Below are 23,918 nucleotides of genomic sequence, written 5' to 3' on the forward strand. Positions count from 1 at the left end.
GGTGATCTGACACTAAGTAAAAGCCAAACGAAAGAAGTGCCATGGTCAGATCACTTCCTGGTGCAACTGGACTTCTCTGCGACCCATCCCCTCTGCAGCGAGGTGGGACCGATTCGGATGGTCCGCCCCTGCCACTTAATGGATCCAAATGGTTTCCAGAGAGTGGTAGGGGATGCTTTATCCCATGTTGATGGCCTTTCAGCCGATGCCCTGGTGGCCCGCTGGAATGTGGAGTTAACCAGGGCTATTGACTGTTTGGCTCCGAAGCGCCCTCTCCGATTGCATGGAGCCCAGACAGCCCCGTGGTTTTCCACAGATCTGAGGGCAATGAAACAATCGTTGAGACGGCTAGAGCGCCGGTGGCGGATAACTCATTCCGAATCTGACCGGACACAGGTTAGAGCTTAACGTTGAGCCCACCAAGTGGCGATAGCGACAGCGAAGAAGACTTTCTTCGCCACCTCTATTGCATCTGCAGAAAACAGCAGCAGGAGACTTTTTCAGGTGGTTCACAATTTAGCGGAACCACCTGCAACATCGGGGCCCAGTACGGGCCACATGATTTCCTGCAATGATTTCGCAAAGTTTTTTGCAGATAAAATCGCTCAGATTCGGGAAGAAGTAGACTCCACCGTGGGAGCAGGACCGGGGCGGGAGAGTGCTAGAGTTCTGTCTAGTCAAGTTGAGTGGGATCAATTCCAATCTGTTACCTCCGAGGATGTGGACAGGCTGCTTGGACGAGTGAAACCAACCACCTGTCTCCTGGATCCTTGCCCATCCTGGCTTATAAAAGCTAGCCGGGAAGGACTGGGCGATGGGCTTCGTGGGGTGGTGAATGCTTCCCTCCGTGAGGGAGCCTTCCCAGACCCACTGAAAGAGGCGGTTATTAAACCGCTTCTTAAAAAACCATCTTTAGATGCGGCCACGATGGCCAACTACCGCCCAGTCTCAAATCTTCCATTCTTGGGCAAGGTGATTGAGCGAGCGGTTGCCGAACAACTCCAGGCACGCCTGGAAGAAGCAGACCATTTGGATCCCTTCCAATCGGGATTCAGGCCTCATCATGGGGCTGAAACTGCCTTGGTCGCACTGGTTGATGATCTCCGGCGGGCTAGGGACAAAGGTGAGAGCTGTTTCCTAGTTCTGCTGGATCTCTCAGCGGCGTTTGATACCATCGACCATAACATCCTTCTGGACCGTCTTGAGGGGCTGGGAGCTGGGGGCACTGTCATACAGTGGTTCCGCTCCTTCCTCCTGGGCTGTGTTCAGAAAGTGGTGGTGGGGGATGAGTGTTCAGACCCCTGGGCTCTCACTTGTGGGGTGCCTCAGGGTTCTGTCCTCTCCCCCATGCTTTTCAACATTGACATGCAGCCGCTGGGAAAGATCATCAGGAGGTTTGGGCTGGGTGTTCATCAGTATGCGGATGATACCCAGCTCTACCTCTCTTTTAAATCAGAACCAGTGAAGGCGGTGAAGGTCCTGTGTGAGTGTCTGGAGGCAGTTGGAGGATGGATGGCGGCTAACAGATTGAGGTTGAATCCTGACAAGACTGAAGTACTGTTTTTGGGGGACAGGAGATGGGCAGGTGTGGAGGATTCCCTGGTCCTGAATGGGGTAACTGTGCCCCTGAAGAACCAGGTGCGCAGCCTGGGAGTCATTTTGGACTCACAGCTGTCCACGGAGGCACAGGTCAAATCTGTGTCCAGGGCAGCTGTTTACCAGCTCCATCTGGTACGTAGGCTGAGACCCTATCTGCCTGCAGACTGTCTCACCAGAGTGGTGCATGCTCTGGTTATCTCCCGCTTGGACTACTGCAATGCACTCTACGTGGGGCTACCTTTGAAGCTGACCCGGAAACTACAACTAATCCAGAATGTGGCAGCTAGACTGGTGACTGGGAGCGGCCCCCGAGACCATATAACACCAGTCTTGAAAGACCTACATTGGCTCCCAGTACATTTCCGAGCACAATTCAAAGTGTTGGTGCTGACCTAAACGGCCTCGGTCCAGTATATCTGAAGGAGCGTCTCCTCCCCCATCGTTCTGCCCGGACACTGAGGTCCAGCTCCGAGGGCCTTCTGGCGGTTCCCTCACTGCGAGAGGCCAAGTTACAGGGAACCAGGCAGAGTGCCTTCTCAGTAGTGGCGCCCGCCCTGTGGAACGCCCTCCCATCAGATGTCAAAGCGATAAACAACTACCTGACATTCAGAAGACATCTGAAGGCAGCCCTGTTCAGGGAAGTTTTTAATATGTGACATTTTAGTGTATTTTTCATCTTTGTTGGAAGCCGCCCAGAGTGGCTGGGGAAACCCAGCCAGATGGGCGGGGTACAAATAATAAATTATTATTATTATTATTATTATTATTATTATTATTATTATTATTACTTCTGGGGGAACTGCAAGCCCCATGCTAAATTTCGCAGACAAACAGGCCTGCCCATCGATTGCTTTGCATTACAACAGCCGCGTGAAGCCCCTTGCCAGAGCCTCTTGCCATAAGGCACGCTTGTACGACTGGGTGGGGGATTTGGGGCAACCCAGGGAGTGTAATGATTTCTGCCCCCCCAGAGGGTTAACCGTTGCCCTCGCCCCAGGTCCCTCCCCATTCATCTCCAGAAGCAAACAGAAGGGATGTCAACACAGGAAGGGTGGGGAGAAGCAAAGGAGGCAGCTTGGCAAATGTCTCTCTCGGTTTCCCACTCGATATTCTGCTTCTACATTTTTAATTATCTGGCTTTTAAAAACCTGCTCCTGAACCACCAGGGAAGAGGACTGTTCTCCTTCCCTTTCTAGGAAACACCCCCCCCCCCAATTAAAGTTGGCTTTGGCTCAGCTCCTGGGCTCTTGGGATTCATCGCAAGCCCCGCTTATGCCAAGCCTGGAATCTGATGCTATTTGGTGGTGGTTGCTGTTTAATGGCAGGAATAATGGTGGATCTTACCAACAAGGCAACACCCCCTGCGGTAGAGAGGGAGGAAATTTGCTCAGTCGACACCCAAATGTACTTGAAAATATATTTCGCTTGGGGAGGAAAGGACTGTTGTAGGAGCCCTACAGATTCGACTCAAGGGTCTGGCTAGTTCTATAACCAGCTGGAAGCATCTGGGAAGCTCACAATAGCTCTGCCCTGCTGCCTGTCCCCAGTATCTTGCACTCAGAGATAAACTGATTCAGACTATGGATACTCCATTTACCTACAAAAACTAATAACCACTGATAGACGTAGCTCCTCTGCGAAGCGTCATTAATACATGTTTTTAAAATGTATACCCCGCAAGTCACCATCAGGGCCCCGAAACGACTTACAATTAAACACACACACACACACACACACAATGTGTAAAATTCAGAGCGTAATTTCAACATCAAAGGTTAAAGCATCAGGGTTTCTGTAACGGCGCAAAAAGCCTCCTGGGATAAAACCGTTTTAACCTGGCATCTGATACTTAGGAGGGACAGTGCCTGACTGATTTCTTGTGGGAGGGAGTTCCACAGGCCCACTGAAACTGGAGGCACAACTCCTTGCTGGCCTGAGTTGTGCTTCTGGTCCAAGGGGGACCACTAATAGTGCTTCCCCCAGATGATACTGGTAATTGGTTGGGACATACAAGGTAAGGCAATCTGCGAGGTAAATTTTCTATGTACACACTCTGCATTTACTCCACATTCTGTGCACTCCCACCACTGGTTTCGGAAGCTACATACACGTGATATTGGCCACAGTCCATACAGTATCTGCCCTGTTTCTATCTTGCCATTTATTGAGGCATAATTTGATGTCCCCCCCCCCAACCAGTTTTGATCCAAAATGAGAAAAAGAACAACCTAGTGGCGTTTCAAGCAGGCAATGGCTAGGCAAGCAGTTCAACGCAGTTCATCTTAATAAACCATTGGATGGGTGCTATAAGCCAGTTAAGATGGATATGAACCCTTCTGGCTTCCTCAATCATTGGAGGTTCTTTAGACATGATAAGTGGATATCTGCTAGGGACGTTTATGGTGCCGAATATTAAGGATGCTCAAATTGACACTCTCCCATGTTGAGGGGGCGAGGTGCCTAGGAGACCCCTCTCACACGTCTGCCAAATGCAAGGCCGTGTGTTTGTGGGCACAGAGCTGGCAGGTGGATGTCTCCTCATCCCCTCAACATGGGGGGTGGCAGGGGGTGATGATGGGGGGCACATGTCAGTCTGAACAGCTCAGTTGCCTCAGGGCAGATGCGTTAACCAAGCCTTGCATGTATTTGTAAAGTCAACTTCCATTTTTTAAAATTAACTGTCAGGGAAGGCAGAGAGACGAATCAGGTAGCCCGCCTTATTTGTGAGGAAAACAACGGCCTCAGAGAAACTCCCTAAGAGAAAAATAAGAAGTCCTGAGGTAAAACTGCAGGTTTGCGGCAACGGACAACAACAACAAAAATACAGCACCAGGTACAACCAACAACAAAAGTGCCCATTAACAAATTACCATCATTCATTCAATTTGTACCTCCTTATACTTGAAGGTCTGAGGGCGGTTACAACATAAAATCACAATATAACAATAGAAAATAAATAATAACACAATCCGTGACATGTTAAAACCAGCCTAGAAAAGGCATGCTGCAGAAATGGTTTCTCATCTCCTCGGTCCAGATATACCTGCTGGAGCGAAAATGTCCCCTTGCACCGTTAATCGCAAGAGAGAGAGAGAACGCATGAGATGGCCTTTGTTACTGTGGGATCTTCAAGCATAACACATTTGAATTTCGCTGCTCCTTTCGGTTCTTTGTCCTCATGAGGACTAGGAACTTGCCCCAAAGAGAAAAAGAGCAGCAGCAACGGAGCGAAATTCTCAAGGCTCATGGAGAGCATGGGAAAAGTCTGGAAGCCACATGAAAGCACTTGAGGCCGCGTGTGGGCTTCACGCCCACATTGTTCTTAGCTGCTAATTGCTATGCGGAGAATGCAGAATGCAACCCCATAGTTCCTCTACTTAGGCCACTAATGCTCTTTTCTGGCAGGCGTTTTCAGACAGCTCTGCCTCCCAAGATCTGCCATTGTTCCTGCCAATGTTCCCGTTGTTATGAGAACAAAATATCTGAAGTGCACAACCGTGTATAAATTAGTATTCCTGAAAGGCACCAGAGATAACGAGGCTTGGTGTGAGGGCTACACAAAGCCAGCCAGTCTCACACCAGCTAGCGGAATAATACTATCCTGAATATGCCATCGGGCTAGGAGGCCTCACAGTTGCAACCTGCTTCCAGCTCTAAAGAAAGAGACCATACTACCCTGAACCTGCCTGATCTCAGAAGCTAAGCAGGGTCAGGTCTGGCTAGTACTTGGATGGGAGATTGCCTGGAAATACCAGGTGCCCTAGGCTTTTGCCTCCTTAAGAGATGGAACAGTTCAGTGGGTAGAGTATGATACTCTTAATCTCAGGGTTTTGGGTTCAATCCCCACGTTCGGCAAAATATTTCAACATTGCACAGGGTTGGATTAGATGACCCTCGTGGTCCCTTCCAACTCTACAATTCTGTGATTTTAAGATTCACATTCTTACAAGCTCATGAGCGGCAGTTATGAGATTCCTGGGACAGACCAGGGCTAGGCCTACCATTAGGCAGTGGGGTCGCTACCTCAGGTGATTTTGAGTGTCGCGGAAAAGACAGCAAATGACTAACTTTTAACATTGTTTGGTTGTTGTTGTTGTTGTTGTTGTTGTTGTTGTTGTTGTTGTTGTTGTTGTTGCCACCACCAGGGACGTGCTTGTGGGACTTTCATTTGGTCCGAGGTGTCAAACTAACTTCAACAGTCTTGGGAGCCCCAGGTCTTAATCCAACTTAGTCCCACTCAGAGCAGACATACAGTGGTACCTTGGGTTAAGTACTTAATTCGTTCTGGAGGTCCGTTCTTAACCTGAAACTGTTCTTAACCTGAAGCACCACTTTAGCTAATGGGGCCTCCTGCTGCCGCCGCGCCGCCGGAGCACGATTTCTGTTTTCATCCTGAAGCAAAGTTCTTAACCTGAAGCACGATTTCTGGGTTAGCGGAGTGTGTAACCTGAAGCGTACGTAACCTGAAGCATATGTAACCCGAGGTACCACTGTACTGAAATCAGGGAACTGAAATCAGGCACGATTAATGGGTTTAATGGGTCGACTCTGAACCAGTTAGACTGGATAGAGGTCACCATGAGCCAATCCTCCTTGCACAACATCCTGCCTGGTAGAGACAGAGGAAGAATATAACATGAAACAGAAACTCCTCGGTTCAAAGCTCACCTCTCCCATGAACTCATTCGAGGGCCTGAGAAGAGTCAAGTCACTCTCAGGTCTGCCCTCTCTGCAACAAAGAGGTAATGATACTCAAACGCCTTATTCATTATTTAATGTCCTGCATTTACGTTGCAGCTCCGCAGGAAAAGTTCTGTAGCAGGCTCAGAAGGCAAAACAGCAACCCGCTTGAAAAAGAACACAGAGTTGGAATAATCATCAGGGTTTCCCAAACTTGGGGCTTTAGCTGTTTTTGGACTACAACTCCCATCATCCCTAGCTAGTAGGACCAGTGGTCAGGGATGATGGGAATCACAGTCCCAAAGCAATTGCAAACCCAGGTTTGGGAAACCCTAACCCGGCAAAGCAGCTGACCCTTACAGGAATCGAACCCTCAGTCTTGGCTGTATCAACACCAGGCTCTAACCAACTAAGCTATCCAGCCACAAAAAAACCCAACAAATTATTATTATTATTATTATTATTATTATTATTAAAAATGAAAACGCAATTAGAATTCTGAGAGGGCCCAGGCTACGAAAGGCAAGTTGTTTAAAAGGCCTGGGTGAGTAGAAAGCTGTCAAATGTGAATCTCATCCACAAAGCTCCCTGAGGTCATGCACTGTCTGTCCCCCCTCCTACTTCAGAGATGTGCTGAAGACCGTTTTATTTATCCAAGCATTTCCCGAATGAGATTTTCAGCTCTAGTCCACCAACCATCTTTTGCGACGGCACCGTGAATTTTAGCTGTGCTGTTTTCAGTGCATAATTTACTGTTGGGCTTTCTGCACGCTGCTCTGAAATTTCATAATAAGGTGAGCAGTTTATAAATTTGCTTCCGTGCAAAGAATTCCCTTCCTTGAGCTCTGCCACTTCCTGGTGCTCCCAATTGCACCCAGGGCGTTATTCTATGCGCACGTCAGTCATCGACTCTCTGTCCCATATCCTGCCAGCTCCCAAATAAAAGTGATGCAGTGAAAAGCGTGTCCCCAATGCCCAGAGCCATCTCCCTTCTCTCTGCCGCTGGCATGCCAGGCTAGTAAGAGACAGGAAGAAGACCCAGCCCCTTGCAAGCCTGCCCTGCTTAAGTCTCTTTTTTTAAAAAAGGTCGTTTGCTCTTGCACTCAACTGGAGCGCATTAATCATGCATGTGCTCGGTCTACAAATGAGAGCAGAATCTAGGTTACTTCACACCGCCGCTCTTCAGAGCTGCCCTCAGCTGCCTCAGTTGCTGCTTTGGGAATCAGCCATGCATACAAATGCCGTCCGCAGGCCGCCTAGAGCCACCGCCAGGGCTCTTGCTGCAGCAAAGCAGATCAAATATTTGATCATAATTCCACAGCCTTGCACACAAGCAAAACTGCATTACCGTAGCTCGGCTTCGTGGTTCGACTTGCACCGGGAGCTGGGGGGGATTCCACCTGCTCGCAAATAAATGCCTTATGCACTCTCAAGGCCAGAATCCAGAGCTGTGGCTTGGTTTCCAGGAACGGCAAAGGGTGACTCATCACCTACCATGTCCACCCGCTCAGCAAGAAACACACTCACAAGCACACACACACACACCCCCAGCATTCCAGATATATACTAACTTGAAGCAGTATTGGTTTTCAGGAGAGCAGAGAGGATAGAGAAGGGTGGAAGGGGTGTGGTTATTTTTGCAGATTCTAGCGGGGGGAAATGAAGCATCACCCTTTGTGACCTTGTGGATCCAAACAGAATGAGCCCATTAGCAGGCCTCAGGAAACATGGATTAGGGCAGGTATCCCCAAACTCGGCCCTCCATATGTTTTGGGACTACAACTCCCATCATCCCTAGCTAACAGGACAAGTGGTCAGGGATGATGGGAACTGTAGTCCTAAAACATCTGGAGGGCCGAGTTTGCCTGGATTAGGGCAAATTCAGAGGGAAGCAAGGAAGGAGGTCAGCCAGGGTCCACCCACACACAAAAGCGGCTAAGAGAATCCAATCAGAAAGCAGAACCTGCAACAAGAGAGGGCTGCAAATACGGTAACCTCTGCAGTAAAACATTGCATGTAAGTTGCAGGGTTTGGCTACTTGCCTCCAACCCTATGCCTAAAAGCAGGGGTCAGCAAACTTTTTCAGCAGGGGGCTGGTCCACTGTCCCTCAGACCTTGTGGGGGGCCAGACTATATTCTGAAGGGGGGGGGGATGAACGAATTCCTATGCCCCACAAGTAACCCAGATTTGCATTTTAAATAAAAGGACACATTCTACTCATGTAAAAACACGCTGATTCCCGGACTGTCTGTTGGCCGGATTTAGAAGGCAATTGGGCCGGATAATAATAATAATAATAATAATAATAATAATAATAATAATAATTTATTATTTATACCCCGCCCATCTGGCTGGGCTTCCCCAGCCACTCTGGGCAGCTTCCAAAAGAATATTAAAATACATCAAACATTAAAAACTTCCCTAAACAGGGCTGCCTTCAGATGTCTTCTAAAAGTCTGGTAGTTGTTGTTCTCTTTGATATCTGGATCTGGCCCCCAGGCCTTAGTTTGCCTACCCATGCCTAAAAGTAAAGAAAGCTCCAGCCAGGACACCTGGGAAGACCCATCTTCCCCTCCCAGAGCTACAATTTCCAGGGCTCTTTTTGAAGAGGGGTTGGTTGTTAAGCCACTCTGAGAAGCGTAGCCGCTGCTGGAGGAGGCATGGCTTACATTCTGAGCAAAAGCATGCCATGCTGCAACTGTTTTCACAAGGGGGGCCAAATGGCTCCTCCTCTCTCTGAACAGTCACTGTCGTCCCAGCACCAATCCCTGGGCTCTGAGTTTTCTTCCCTTGGGGGTTCCCCAGCTGGTTCCTCCCTCCATTCCTCCAACCAGTCCATGAAACTCAAGCAGGGAGGCGGCTGTCGCACTCATGAGCTGCGCACGGGTTTCCCATAGGCGTCTGGTTGGCCCGTTGATGCAGGCCTGATCCTGCAGGGCTCTTCTCATACAGTATTCCTGTTTTGTTGCAGATATTACTTGTATATGCTGCAGGTAAGGAGATTTCAGTATTCTGGATGTACGTATACTTAGAAATTCATACTGACGCTTTAAATTTTTTTTATAGTGGGATAGAAAAAGAAAAAGAAGGAAAAAAGAGCATAAATATTTGCCCTGTATTCAAGGAAGCACAATACATTTTTTTTAAAAAAAAACACACCTTCATTTTGCATTCAACTGGATGTTCCACTGCAGAAAACCTAACAACTAAAGCCATGTTTCTCTTATTAAACAGTGCCTTATTATAAGAAATTTTAATCTCAGGGAATTTAACTAAATCATATCTCATATCTTAAACAACTACCAGCTTTCAATGGTTCTGTCTGCCACTTCCAGCAATTTACAATGATTATTCATGCTGCAATTAACAGACAAAGCGCACATTCTCTAATCTACCGTCCTCCAGTTTAATAAAATTTTACGTACTACTGAGACAATTTTCCAGCTGCTTAAGATCTACATGTCAATTGCTTGGGAGCCACAAGTAGCTCCAACACCATGATTTAGCCTAAAATTCAGGTGTGGGGAACCTCTGGCCCTCCTGATGTTCCAGCTCCCATCATCTCTGATCATTGGCTATGCTCCTTCCCTTTGAAGAGTGAGGCATGCACAACGCTTAATAGCAGCTGGAGTCCTAGGACAGGGTGAGTAAACAGGCTGAGCCTGTGAAGTTTCTTTGTGCCAATGCTGGTGTCAAGACTCATCATCCAGGCTGCTTGCAGTAGATTCAAGCCAAGACTCAAGTCAAGGCTCATCCCAAGTTACGTTCCTTTGTAGGAGGCTCTACACCGATAGTAGGTGGTGCTGCAGGCAGTTCCTCATCAGGAGGTATCTGACATGGAGTGTCTGGTGAAATGGGGACAGAACACTCTTTGTCCACCCACTTCATCCCTCCCCTGGAGAGAGTTCTCCATCCCACAAACCTTTGGTCCTCTCTCCAGGCTCAGACATCTGTTGGGTTCCTGTAGCTCTTTCTCCCATCCCACTATGAACCTCCCCAGGGTTGCACAGCTCCAACTTTCTGAGCTGCTCCCATTAGGATCTGACCCCCCCGTCCAAGGTGACACACAACCTCTTGTGCAAGATCTCAAGATGGAAGCCAGCACGAGGTTTCGCACAAACTCTTGTACAATGTCACACACATCTTCCGCTAGCCCTTGTACAACAGCTCATCAGGAACAGTGCCACCGCCAGAAGCTCCTCTCTCTACATTTCTGGATCCTTCCCATGACATTTATCACCCTCTTAAGATTTGCAAAGGGCTTAACTTAAAAGCCTGGCCGGCACAAAATACCAGCCTGATAATTTGCCAGCACAAGCTGACAGCAACACGTCCTTCGGTTGTAACTTGGCATCCTCCACATATGCAAAATGTTATGAGGATTATATTACATCCTACTGAAAATGTGTAAATGAGTTATTTCCCACAGGGCTTGTGTGTGTGTGTGTGTGTGTGTGTGTGTGTGTGTGTGTCTATATTTCAATGTGGTCCTTTTCACAGAGCAAACTGCCTACCTCTGCTTGACAATATGTGCTGTCAAACGATTTGAAACATAAAAGCAGGCATGCAAAACAAGTTGGAGCAATACGTTCACCTCATCTGCCAGTAACCCACTTAAAAAAAGAAAAACCCAACATGATGTATGCAAGACTCGACGGCGTAAAATTAAAAATCCTGCCCATCAAGTTGGCAATTAATTTCAGCATTAAGCCAACTCCAACGCCCCGAGTTCCTTGCACAACCACACAGGAACTCGTTTGCAGTATCGCTTCATTCAACGACAGCAGGAACGCGAAACATCTCTCCTTCACCTTTGGCCTAGCAGAAAGATGGGGGAAATATGGCCCAGCACACACATCCCTGAGCATTGGCTGTGCTGGCTAGGGCTGATGGGAGCTGGAAGACCAGCAACATCTGAACAGCCACAGATTTCACAACAAGCAAGCACCTAGCCAGTAAATAAGTTTGCAAGAAGGCTATGGAGGTAGCTGACCAAAGTCTCATCCTCATTCCCAAAATGGCAAACCACCAGCAATTCTCAGTGCTACTGCAGACTTATACACAGAATCATAGAATTGTAGAGTTGAAAAAAGCTAGTGTGATTTTAGGCTGCATCAAGAGAAGTATAGCAACCAGATCAAGGGACGTAATAGTACTGCTCTATTCTGCCTTGGCCAGACCACACCTGGAGTACTGTGTCCAGTTCTGGGCACCACTATTTAAGAAGGTTATTGACAAGCTGGAAGGTGTGCAGAGGAGGGCAACCAAGATGGTCAAGGGTCTGGAAACCAAACCTTATGAGGAACAGTTGAAGGAGCTGGGTATGTTTAGCATGGAGAAGAGGCGACTGAGAGGAGATATGATGGCCATCTTCAAATATCTGAAGGGCTGTCACATGGAAGATGGAGAAAGCTTGCTTTCTCCTGCTCGAGGGTAGAACTTGAACCAATGGCTTCAAGTTACAAGAAAGGAGATTCCAACTAAACATCAGAAAGAATTTTCTGACAGTAAGAGCTGCTCAACAGGAGAACGATCTCCATCGGGAGGCTGTGGACTCTCCTTCCTTGGAGGTTATTAAGCAGAGGCTGGATGGCCATCTGTCATGGATGCTTTAGCTGAGATTCCAGCAATGCAAGAATCTCACCCAAAGTGTGACTCAAACCCACGACTCTGAGATTAAGAGTCTCATGCTCTGCGCACTGAGCTACCTTCTAGGCCATCACTATTTTGCCTCCAGTTTGCCAAAGCAGAGGGGCAGAATGACTCCATGCTGGCTTCCAGGCGCCAATCCCCAGCCTAATGTTTTGTGATGTATTATAGAAACACTGAGTTGAAGCAACCAAGAGTCACTCTGGACCAGCCTCAGATGTTGTTGAGACAACAACTCCCATCATCTTTTACCACTGGCCATGCTACCTGGGGCTGATGGGAGCTGAAGTCCAGAAGATCTGGAGGACACCAGGCTGCTGAAGGATAACACAGATTAACCCCTTGCCCAAAAGGACAGACCCATCTACCAAACACCAGCCTACCTAAAGCAACCTAAAGAATCCAGAAAACAAGGTCACAGTTAATTAAGACGGTGAGAATTGCCACACACATGATGAGTTTCCTCATTCAGTACGAATTACCATATGAACCGAAGACGTGAGGTTTTCCCACATGTAACTGGTGCCCCCCAGCAAGGGTAGAGCCCTGACTCACACGCAAAGTTCTACTGAATGATATGGAAACAGGTGTGAGCATGAAAATCTCTCCACAGGCATGTCGCTCTCCAATGGCAAGTGCACTGCTTTCTTGCAAACGGGGCTGTATCACAGAATCGCAAAGGAGTTGGAAAAGTCAACGCTGCTTTGATGCAGGAAATCCTCTGCTCTCACTGCCCCAACTAAGCAGCCGTTCAGCCTCTGCTTAGAAACCTCTAATGGAGGAGAGTCCCCTGCCTTATAAGGTAGTATGTCCCATGCAACACTGGAAGTTACAGGTCAAACCATTGGTCCATCCAGCTCAGTAAGGGGTACACTGACTAGCAGTGGCTCTCTAGGGTTCAGACAAGTGTCTTCTCCCAGCCTTAGCTGGAGATGCTCGGAATCGAACTCAGGACTTTATGCATGCAAAGCAGAAGCTGCAGTCTCTTCCCCCAGTGGGCACATGCATGCCAGCTAACATTCCATGAAACCAGGGATGCCACTGCGTAATGGAAGCCACTGGCTTTTTCATTATTTCGTTATGGCATAATTCATTAGCAGAGGTCGAAACGAGGGCCGCTTGCCCTCTAGCCCCGCAGTAGTCAGGAGCAAACACAGCAAAGCTTCTCCCATGTGCCCTCTGCTGTAACCACAATCCCAGGAAAAGAGATCATCTGCTTTGAATGCAGAAGGCATCGGATTCAACTCCCAGGCAGGACTGGTAATGTCCCCTGCCAGAAACCCTGGAGAACTGCTGCCAACCAGTGTAAGGTAAAGGTAAAGGGACCCCTGACCATTAGGTCCAGTCATGACTGACTCTGGGGTTGCGGCGCTCATCTTGCATTATTGGCCAAGGGAGCCGGCGTACAGCTTCCGGGTCATGTGGCCAGCAGGACTAAGCCGCTTCTGGCGAACCAGAGCAGCACACGGAAATGCCGTTTACCTTCCTGCCAGAGCGGTACCTATTTATCTACTTGCACTTTGACATGCTTTTGAACTGCTAGGTTGGCAGGAGCTGGGACTGAACAACGGTAGCTCATCCCGTCGCGGGGATTCGAACCGCTGACCTTCTGATCAGCAAGCCCTAGGCTCTGTGGTTTAACCCACAGCGCCACTAGCATCCCGCCAATCAGTGTAGACAACACTAAAACAGATGGGACAAATGGTTCGACTTGGTATAAGGCAGCTTCCCCTATCTTCAAAGCAAGGATAATACAACAATAATTGGTTGTCAAAGTTCACCACCTCCTCAGACCTCCTGTGGCTCCATCTTGCTTCCTGCAAGAACTAGCGAGCACCCATGGGATCTGGCTATCCGCTCTTTATAGCTAGTGTATGGGATCGGGCAGAAATCCAGCAGCTGTTGAAAGAGCTGAAGGCACTAACTGCTGGAGTAATAAATTTGAGATACCTCCTGCAAGTGCCACATTTTGGAGAGCTGAGGAAAGCCAACATGTGTTCGCCTCTACAGAGTTCCATCCTTATTTCAGACATCACGATATAACGATGTCATCACATACAAGTTAAAACAGTACAACGCATCATCAGAGATCTACAACCTCTCCTGGACAATGACAGTTCTCTTTCTCAAGCTCTGGGAGGAAGACCTTTCATTGCCTACAGACAGCCACCCAATCTTAAACAACTCCTAACCCACAATAATACTACAACCAGACTTAACACGGACACTGGCACCAGAGCCTGCAATAAACCCAGATGCCAACTTTGCTGCCACATACACCCGGACAACACCATTACTGGCCCCAACAACATCACACATACCATCTCGGGACTATTTAATTGCTCATCGTCTAACATTGTGTATGCCATCAAATGCCAACAGTGTCCTTCAGCTCTCTATATTGGACAAACAGGCCAAACCTTACGCCAAAGAATAAACGGACATAAATCTGACATCAGGAATCACAAGACAGAGAAACCAGTAGGAGAACACTTCAATCTCCCAGGACATTCTATACAAGATCTCAAAGTAGCTGTTCTATTACAAAGAAATTTCAGAAATAGACTGGAAAGAGAAGCTGCTGAATTGCAACTTATTACCAAACTTAAAACCATGGAGAGACCTGGTCTGAACAAAGACATTGGATTCTTATCTCATTATACATGACAAAGCCATTTTTCACCTTCTCACCCCTTGCTTTTTCCTGTAAGACCTATTGCAGTCGTTAAGAGTCGTCAACAGGCTCATCACAGCTATCTGCCAATCACCCAATCCCACCACCCTTCTGAGTAATACCCCTCCCCACCTTCTCACTATATAGAAGGGTCTGGTGACTTCTGTTTCAGTGTATCTGAAGAAGTGTGCATGCACACGAAAGCTCATACCAAGAACTAACTTAGTTGGTCTTTAAGGTGCTACTGGAAGGAATTTTTTTATTTTGTTTTGACTATGGCAGACCAACACGGCTACCTATCTGTAACACGATATAACGGTACATCATAATGTTTAGCTGGTGATATATCGCGGTGTTGAAAACCAGGTATCGCCAAGCCTGACCAACATCATTTTTGTTGTTCTAATAAAGCTAATGATAGTTTAACGTGGTATAATTCTGCTTTAAATGTACTGTGCAAGAGGATTCTTCATTGCCACAGGCCTACCAATAGAGCACCTATTTACAATCTCGAATGTACAGTCTAGCCTGGCTCTCTGTGCTACTGAAGCTGCCATCTTGGATTTCCCATCCCTAAACTTAAGCTCCACCTGCAGTATACACCAAAAGCAGTATCCTGCCATCTTAGGTTTCTTCTATGGTTTTCCCCAAAGAATTCTGGGGGCTGTAGTTTGTTAAGGGCACTGAGAGTTGCTAGGGCACCCCTACTCCCCTTTAAAATTCTCAAAATGGTTGAGCAGTCATTCCCTCTTCCCAGGGAATGCTGGGAACTGCAGCTCTGTGAGGGGAACAGTAGACCTCCCAACCACTTCCACTACCCTTAAACTAAAGTTGCCAAGATTTTTGGAGGGATGCCATGACTATTTAAAGTGGCACCATGCTGCTTTAAACACAGGTTGCAGGTGGGACCTTACCTGGAGAGGCTAATAAGACTGAAGCATGACTGAAAGAATCCTAGCAATTTCTAGTGCAAAGTTCAAAGCATCAACTCAGTCCTTGGAGCTGTTTACCGGCAGTGCAAGTTTCCCACATGGAAGCGGGGAGAAACATCCTGCTGAATAAGGAAACAGGATGACAGATGGCATTTCGGCCGTCCAAGAAAGATACTGTCATGCCCAGACGCCTGCCAAAAGCTTGTGCAATCACAACAATACTGCTTTCGCTCAAGAGTCATGGGCTTGTTTTCTGACATCATGGTGCATGGGACATGAGCACATCGGGCAGCAAGAGTGTGGGGAGGGGTGTTTCTCAGGGGCCACCCTCCCCTGGGTGGAATTCTCTCCCACAGAGGGCCTGCCAAAGACCAACCCTGAGCACCTGCAAGATACACTTGTAAGCCTTTGGGGGCTGAAAAGCCAAGTTGCAAAAGAACAGCAAAATGTCAACAAATTTGATTTGAATGCTATTCTAGTGCTTATTCTTAGAATCCATTGTCCTGAGTCTTGAAGACCAGACATGCTATTAAATGCATACCCACATCAACTTAAGCTATTTATTTACAGTCCTACCTCGGGTTAAATATGCTTTGGGATGAATATTTTCGGGCTGTGCTCCGTGGTGACCTGGAAGTAACGGAGCGCGTTACTTCTGGGTTTCACCGCTCGCGCATGCGCAGACGCTCAAAATGACATCACACGCACGTGCGGAAGTGATGAATCGCGACCTGCGCACGCGCAGACGTGCGGACACAGGTTGTGTTTGCTTCAGGACGTTAACGGGGCTCCGGAACGGATCCCGTTCGCATCCAGAGGTACCACTGTATTCATTCATTCCATACCATGGCGCCTATTTTGACGTTATTCCAGCACAGGGCATCTGATCGCCGCAATGCACACATGCAGAGATAGCTCAGCTCAGTGGACCCTTTTGCACATTGAGATGGAGGGCAGCTATCTTTCTCGGCTAGTTCAGTCTTTCCAATCTTCCCACAGCTGCACTGCATACCACAGCAGCAAAGAGAGGGTGCTTGGGCGGAGGAGAAGGATTTGGGTGTCCTGCTCCTTTGAGTGTCCCTCAAACCACAAAGATCAAGATAGCAACATGCTAGATTCCAAGCCGGACAGGAAGAAATGCACCTGTCGAAGTGTGTGAGGTCATCCCCCGCACCCAAAAATGAAAAGTCCCTTTCAAAAGCCAGGCTGGCATGACCCTCAGGGTCTCCTCCAACTCTACGATTCCTTGTGAATGAGAAGCTTTTTTTAATGACCGTGCTACAGACACAGTAGCAGTAGTAGTACCGGGAATAACAATACAGTGGTGCCCCACAAGCCGAATGCCTCGCAAGACGAAAAACCCGCTAGACGAAAGGGTTTTCCGTTTTGGAGGTGCTTCGCAAAACGAATTTCCTATGGGCTTGCTTTGCAAGACAAAAATGTTTTGCGAGTTCCTGCGGGTTTCCCCCCCTCCCCCCCTTTTTCTAAGCCACTTATCCGCTAAACTGATAAGCCGCTAAAAGCCACTAAAAGCCGCTAAGCCGCTAATAGCGCTAATCCGCTAATCCGTCAATGGGCTTGCTTCGCAAGACGAAAAAACCACTAGATGAAGAGACTCGCGGAACGGATTCTTTTCGTCTTGCGAGGCACCACTGTAAGTGCAAGAGGAATTTCCCCAGTGAAAACAGTAGTAATAATTAAGGCCATGCAATGGAAATAGTAATAACAGTACCCCCCGAGAAAGTATTCCCAATTGCCATTATCAAATGCCATGCAACAAGAACCTTTACCTGATTCACAGACAATGGACCCCGGCTTCAGCTCGAGCATCATGGTGATAAGAGAGATGTCCGTCGAATACAGGATCTGCGTCCGGTGGGGGAGGTTCAGAGTCCACAGCTCGGGAGTCGGGTGAAGAATATACACCCAGCCTCCTTTGCTGCAGGTCACCTTGGAGCCATACTGCTTGCCTATCAGGTCGGTGGAATGCCTGATGACGCCATACTTCGTCTGGGTTTTACCGCCATGCTGCACCTTCACCGGAAACATGGACTCGTGGCCCAAGAAGACGATCGCCGTGTCCCCTTCCTTTATCGTCTCTCTGTAGTCGATAAAACTCATCGCGATAGTCTTGTGGCCGGCAGGTTAGCTGGAGCTAAGGAAGAAGGGAACATACAGATTGCTTATTTCCACCCTCTGTGCCTATTCCTGCCTCCAAGATCTATACTTTGGGGGGTGGCAAGGCTCAGGGGCCAAATGCGTCCTTCCAGGACTGGGAATCCAGCCCTCAAAACTTTCCCCGGGCCACATTTGCTCTCTGTTCCTGTTTTGCACCCTGATCGGATTTATAACACAGGCTTAACAAAATACCTCATTGCAAAGCATATCACAAGCATTCAGGCCTGCAGCGTGTCTTGATCCAAATGACAGTGCTTAAAATTATATATATATATATATATATAAACTTACTACGTATGCATTTAGATTTATCCTATAAGCCGCCTTGTGATCACCAGGTGAAGGATGGTGTAGAAAAATAATAATCATAGAATCTTAGAGTTGGAAGGGACCCAAGGGTCATCTAGTCTGGCCCCTTGCAATGAAGGAATCTCAGCTAAAGCATCCATGACAGATGGCTGTCCGAGCCCTCCAAGGTAGGCGAGTGTACCACCTCCCGATAACAACAACAACAACAACAACAACAACAACAACAACAACGTATATTGAACCTGCCTACCCTAGCATATAAGAAGAGCACTGTTGGATCAGGCCATAAGCTTGTTGAGCCCAGCAACCCGTTCTCACAGCAGTCAACTGTAAAGTTAAGATTTATTTATTTTTGCCCCAATATGCATCACTTAGTTCAGGGCTTTTTCAAACTTGGGTCTCCAGCTGTTTTTGGACTACAGTTCCCATCATCCCTGACCTCTAGCCCTGCTGGCTAGGGATGATGGGAGTTGTAGTCCAAAAAACAGCTGGAAAGCCCCAACTCTGTTCTCGCTTGCATGACCCAGAAAACATGACATGTAATCCAAGATGCAATGAGAGCTGCTGTCAATTAAGTGTTCAGGAAAATCTATTTGCACTCTCGGTATCATCATCATTAGAACCTGCAACAGGTTTTTGCGATGTGGAATGCTGTTCCAAGGTTTTAGCCAGCCGGCTGGCCAGGCCCTTTTCCATTCCATTTTCCCCTCCCTCCTTGGTTTTCTGCCTCCCCAAAGCCCTTGTTCCATGACCTGAAAACACGGGAGTTCACCCAGCTCAGCTGATTCCTCCCTCTCATGCATGGATGGTATAGTTTTAGCAAACCAAAGGATAGGTGTTTAGAGAATGTGCTTATTATTAGTAGACAGGATACTCTCAAGGCCACCTTAAACTCTGAAGAACAGGCTCAGAAAAGCATTCTGAGAACTTAACACTCAAAATATCACTCTGCATGCAGTTCTCTGCCTAATAATTAATAAGATTACATTCAATGCAAATTTGATCTTTGCATCATAAGGAGGGACACATCATCCTTTTTCCCCATCCTGTGCTCCCAACACACTGTGCTATTAGAAAGCAATTGAGAGGCAAGTGCAGTTAATTCCGAAATGCTAATTAAGTGCTGCGATCCTGCCTTCTGATTTGATTAACTTCCATTTGCAATTTACAAGCTAATGGGATTTTAAAGAGAGGAAAAGAAAAATGCAAAAAAGAGAGGACAAAATGATGAGCAGGTGGCAAGAAGAAACCTTTGGGCTGGAATTGTTAATTGCATAAATACATTTTTTAAAAACAGCTTTGCTCCTGTATGATTAAGAGAAGCAGAATCACAGAGATATAGGTGAAGCTTTTCCATGCATGGAAACAGGTGGCAGAAAACACTTTGCCTACTAGATTTTGGGGACTGCTGTAAAAGAAATGCGTGCAGGGCTGGGGTTTTTTTCCCCCCCCCCCCCATTTCTTTTCTTCCAAAGGTAACAGCTCTGCACTGCAGTAAAGAGGGTGGAAAAGCAAAAATCTTTTAGGTGCCCAAGTCTGGCAGACCCCTGGCAGGGTCCCTGACTGGCTTAGGCCTCTGAGGCCCGGGGTAATTGCACCAGGCTGTTCCCTCCTCCTCCTGATATGCCCCACGGAAGACCTTAAGGTCCATAAATAGCAACACCCTAGAGGTCCCGGGCCCTAAGGAAGTTAAATTAGCCTCAACCAGAGCCAGGGCCTTCTCAACACTGGCTCCGGCCTGGTGGAACGCTCTGTCTCATGAGACCAGGGCCCTGCGGGATCTGATTTCTTTCCGCAGGGCCTGTAAGACAGAGTTGTTCCATCTGGTCTTTGGCTTATAATCAGTTTGATTCCCTCCCCCTCTTTCTTTTTTTCCTTTCTCCTCCTGTGAAGAGGCTGCATCCTATTGTTTTAATGTGGTATTTTAATCTTTTTAAATTGTATTTTAATCAACTTGTATTTTTGTTAGCCGCCCTGAGCCCAGTCTTGGCTGGGGAGGGCGGGGTATAAATAAAAATTTATTATTATTATTATTATTGGTCTACAACAAACTCAGACACTTCAAGTGTCCCTATTTTCCAGGGACAGTCCCGGACTTACAGAAGCCATCCCGGTTTCTGATCTGATCCTGGAATGTCCCGCTTTTCCTTAGGAGGTCCCTATTTTCATTGGAGAAATGTTGGAGGGTATGGAGTTATGCTTTAGCAGGGAATCCCAGTCAGATGGGTGGGGTATAAATATTAAACTTATGATGATGATGGAACAGGACGTCCCTGTTTTCATCGGACAAATAGTGGGAGGGTATGCAAACTTGTTGTTGTTGTTGTTGTTTAGTCGTTTAGTCGTGTCCGACTCTTCGTGACCCCATGGACCAGAGAACGCCAGGCACTCCTGTCCTCCACTGCCGCTCCCATAATTCTTTGGGGGCGGGGCGGCCTGTTTAGAGCGCTATCATCACGCTTTAAATGCACTGTGCGAACAGCCAACCCCCTGAGCACAGGAGGAAGCCTCCGCCAGCCCTCATTTCCTTCAAATGGGGATCACCTCCCAGGCTAAGGGTGCAAAGTTTTGACTTCTGTTTCAGTGTATCTGAAGAATACAGTTTTGACTTCTGTTTCAGTGTATCTGAAGAAGTGTGCATGCACACGAAAGCTCATACCTAGAACTGACTTAGTTGGTCTTTAAGGTGCTACTGGAAGGAATTTTTTTCTTTTATTTTGTTTTGACTCAGAATTTTTGTTTGTTTCCCCTCCACGAACACCACAAGAAAACAGGCTTGTAGTAGCCCATCTGGCTTAGCACCCTGTTCTCAAAAGACCGACCACGTGCCTTTCTCAACCTGTGGGTCCCCAGATGCTGATGAACTACAACTCCCATCACCCCTAGCTAGCAAGGCCAGAGCTCAGGGATGATGGGAGTTGTAGTCCAACAACATCTGGGGACCCACAGGTTGAGAACCGCTGCGTGTGCGGGGAAAACCCCAGCGAGCAGGACCCCAGGACAGAAGCAACCCTCTCTGGTTGCCAGCAACTGGTGTTCTGGAGTATTGCGCAGGGCAGAATGGCCATCCTGCCACTAAGTTAGCCTCATCCTCCATGAAAATGTGCCCCGTCCCCTTTGAAAGTGAACCAAGAAGTGGACAGGGTGGGTGGAAAAAGCGCTTTTCCTGTTGCTCGGAATCTTCCAGCGACCAGCTCCTTTTAGGATCTCAGCAGGAGTATTTATAGATCCTTACCTTTGCCGGCTTCCCACGTGGGCGCACAGGAAGAAGGAAGCGGGGAGGGTGCATAGGATCAGAGCAGATAAACAACCTCACTCATGCGCGCACGTGGGTTGCCTTTTTCTCTCTCTCCCTCCTTTCTTTTATTGTCGCTCTTTCCGCTTTCTTCTCCCTTCTCTCGGGCTGTCGCAGGCTGCTGACGCTCCTCGGCTTCCCCGCCTTCGATGGCTCCCTGCCAGGGAAAAGCTTGCCTTGTTCTCGGCTTCGCTTTCTCCTTAGCAGTTTGTCTGAAGGAGAATGAGACGAAGCCTGCGCAAGGCTTTATAGCATAGACACAGTGCAGGATTTACGTATAAACTAAACAAATCTATATCTTAGGGCCACCCCAAAAAAAATTAAGGGGGGGGGGAAACCTGGATGTACATTTCCAAAATGTTTGTTATGAATAAAAAACCATTTTAAGTTAGAGCTTAATAATTATTTCACTATTAATACTTCTTAATTGTATTTCACTGTTAACTGTATTTCAGTTCTACAATTACTTTAAATTGTATTTTAACCCGTATTTTAAATTGTTTTTTTCTCTCTCCCCCCATTATGTTTTTATTGTAATTTTACTGGTAGTTAGCAGCCCTGAGCCCAGGGTATAAATAAATAAATATAATAATAATAATAATAATTTTTTGTTATGTGCAAATGGCTTTAGATACCTATTAGGTCCATAAATTACCATATAGCATACATTCAACACAAAAAACAGCAACAATTTGTTGTTGACAAAGGACAGCTGGACATATAAAGGGCCCCATTACCTTCAGTAGCTTAAAGATAAAGGTAAAGGACCCCTGACAGACGACTCTGGGGTTGCTCATCTCGCTTTACAGGCCGAGGGAGCCAGCGTTTGTCCGCAGACAGTTTTTCCGGGTCATGTGGCCAGCATGACAAAGCCACTTCTGGCACACACAGGACCGTGACGAGTGTCAGAGCGCATGAAAATGCCGTTTACCTTCCCGCTGCAGCGGTACCTATTTATCTACTCGCATTGGTGTACTTTTGAACTGCTAGGTTGGCAGGAGCTGGGATAGAGCAACGGGAGCTCACCCCATTGCAGGGATTCGAACCACCGACCTTCCAATCAGCAAACCTTCTTTGTGGTCCAGCTCTCACTTCCATACATCACTACTGGGAAAACCATAGCTTGAACTATACGGATCTTGTAGGTAAACTGGTCCTAAGTCTAACCACTACTCCACACTGCCTGCAGTGAAATATGCAAATTGACTCTTCTTTCCCTTTGCTTAATCATTCACACTCTATGGCGGGGGGCAGGGGGTGAGAATCTCACCTCCCGTTTCACAATCATTCCATTATACTGATGGAATTCTTGAAGCTACTGAGTCAGGCTGAGAATGAGTCCATTTGAAGAAGACAAAAAATAATATAAAAATAAAAATCCCAGGGACTGAAGGACATGTTGCCACATACATTTTTCTCACATGGTTTCTTCCCAGAAAGCATCCTGGCCAAAGTTTCAGAGCAAGCTTTGAACTGAAGCCTTGCACCCCCAGGCACAGCACTCCTATCTAAATGTGTCACTTGGCTTTTACTACTTAGATGGGATTTAGCTTATAAACAATTAGGCAACTGGCTGCCAGAGGCTAAATCTCACATGTGGGTAGAGACCTCAAACCCTCAGGGCTTGTCCGAGCTGGAGCATAATGCTGCTAGTGTGAACTGTATTTGTTTGTTTTCAGGGTGCCCACATATCCTTATCCATACGGCAATCTACGCTGTCTCCCACCCGTCCCCTGCAAATAAATACAGATTTTACTGATCTGACAGTGGAAGAAAACCCAATACAAAATTGCCTGTTACCCAATACTGGATGCTCTGAAATGCATTGTGTGGGTGGCTTTTTCTTTGATATCTGTGGTGACACGTCACTGGGTGGCATCTATTGTCACACACACCCTACTTCCATTTTGTTTCCGACATCAGCCCAAAGGAAAGGATACAGCCGGCCCTTTTCCCACTGGTTATTTCTGAAGGTTTTTGAGGTTTTTTTAAAGCTCTTTTGAGCTGATCTGCAATTGCACAAAACAGCTGCATTAAAAATAAAAATTGCCCTTGCGGGTACAGGAGGTGGGAAAGGAGGAACAAATGCACTCCTAATAAAAATCCCATTACTACTACTACTACTAAAGGAGGTGGGTTCTCAGTGCAGGAAAGGCTGAATCAGTGCAAACAGGAACTGAGCAGGAAGAGCAAACAGATTCTCATGGCTTGGAGGATTTTTGAGGGGATATTTATTGACAACTTTCATGGGTGCCGTAGAAGGTACTGGCTGACATACTTGAGCCCTTGGGTGCTGTTCTTGGCAACCATTGCTCCCCCTCCCCCAAGTGTCTCTAATTTCCAGGGACAGCCCCGGATTTACAGACGATATCTTGGTTTCTGATTTGATCCTGGGATGTCCTGCTTTTCCTTACGACATCTCTATTTTCATCAGAGAAATATTGGAAGGTAAGGAGTTGTGCAACCCCTGAGCCAAGGAGATAAGTAGCTGTACAGCCTTTGGAAGATATTTGAAGGCAGCCCTGTATAGGGAAGCTTTTTTAAAATGTTTAATGTTTTGTTGTGTTTTTATATGTGTTGGAAGCCACCCAGAGAGGCTGG

The 23,918-nt window shown here is 47.3% G+C and overlaps 1 protein-coding gene across 1 annotated transcript in view; it reads right to left on the bottom strand.

Moving 5' to 3' along the window:
• TRMT61A (tRNA methyltransferase 61A) overlaps positions 1-21,427 on the bottom strand; it is a 63,708-nt gene extending 42,281 nt beyond the window's left edge. The window contains exons 1-2 of the mRNA XM_079959574.1: positions 21,258-21,427; positions 17,326-17,690 (exon numbers count right to left, since the gene is read on the bottom strand). Of these exons, the coding sequence (XP_079815700.1) occupies positions 17,326-17,656 (331 nt within the window). The 5' untranslated portion in view covers positions 17,657-17,690; positions 21,258-21,427. The remainder of the gene's footprint in view (positions 1-17,325; positions 17,691-21,257) is intronic.
• Between the last annotated feature and the right edge of the window lie 2,491 nt (positions 21,428-23,918).

This window comes from Podarcis cretensis (assembly GCF_951804945.1).
Source record: "Podarcis cretensis genome assembly, chromosome: 1".
Classification (NCBI taxonomy): Eukaryota; Metazoa; Chordata; class Lepidosauria; order Squamata; family Lacertidae; genus Podarcis; species Podarcis cretensis.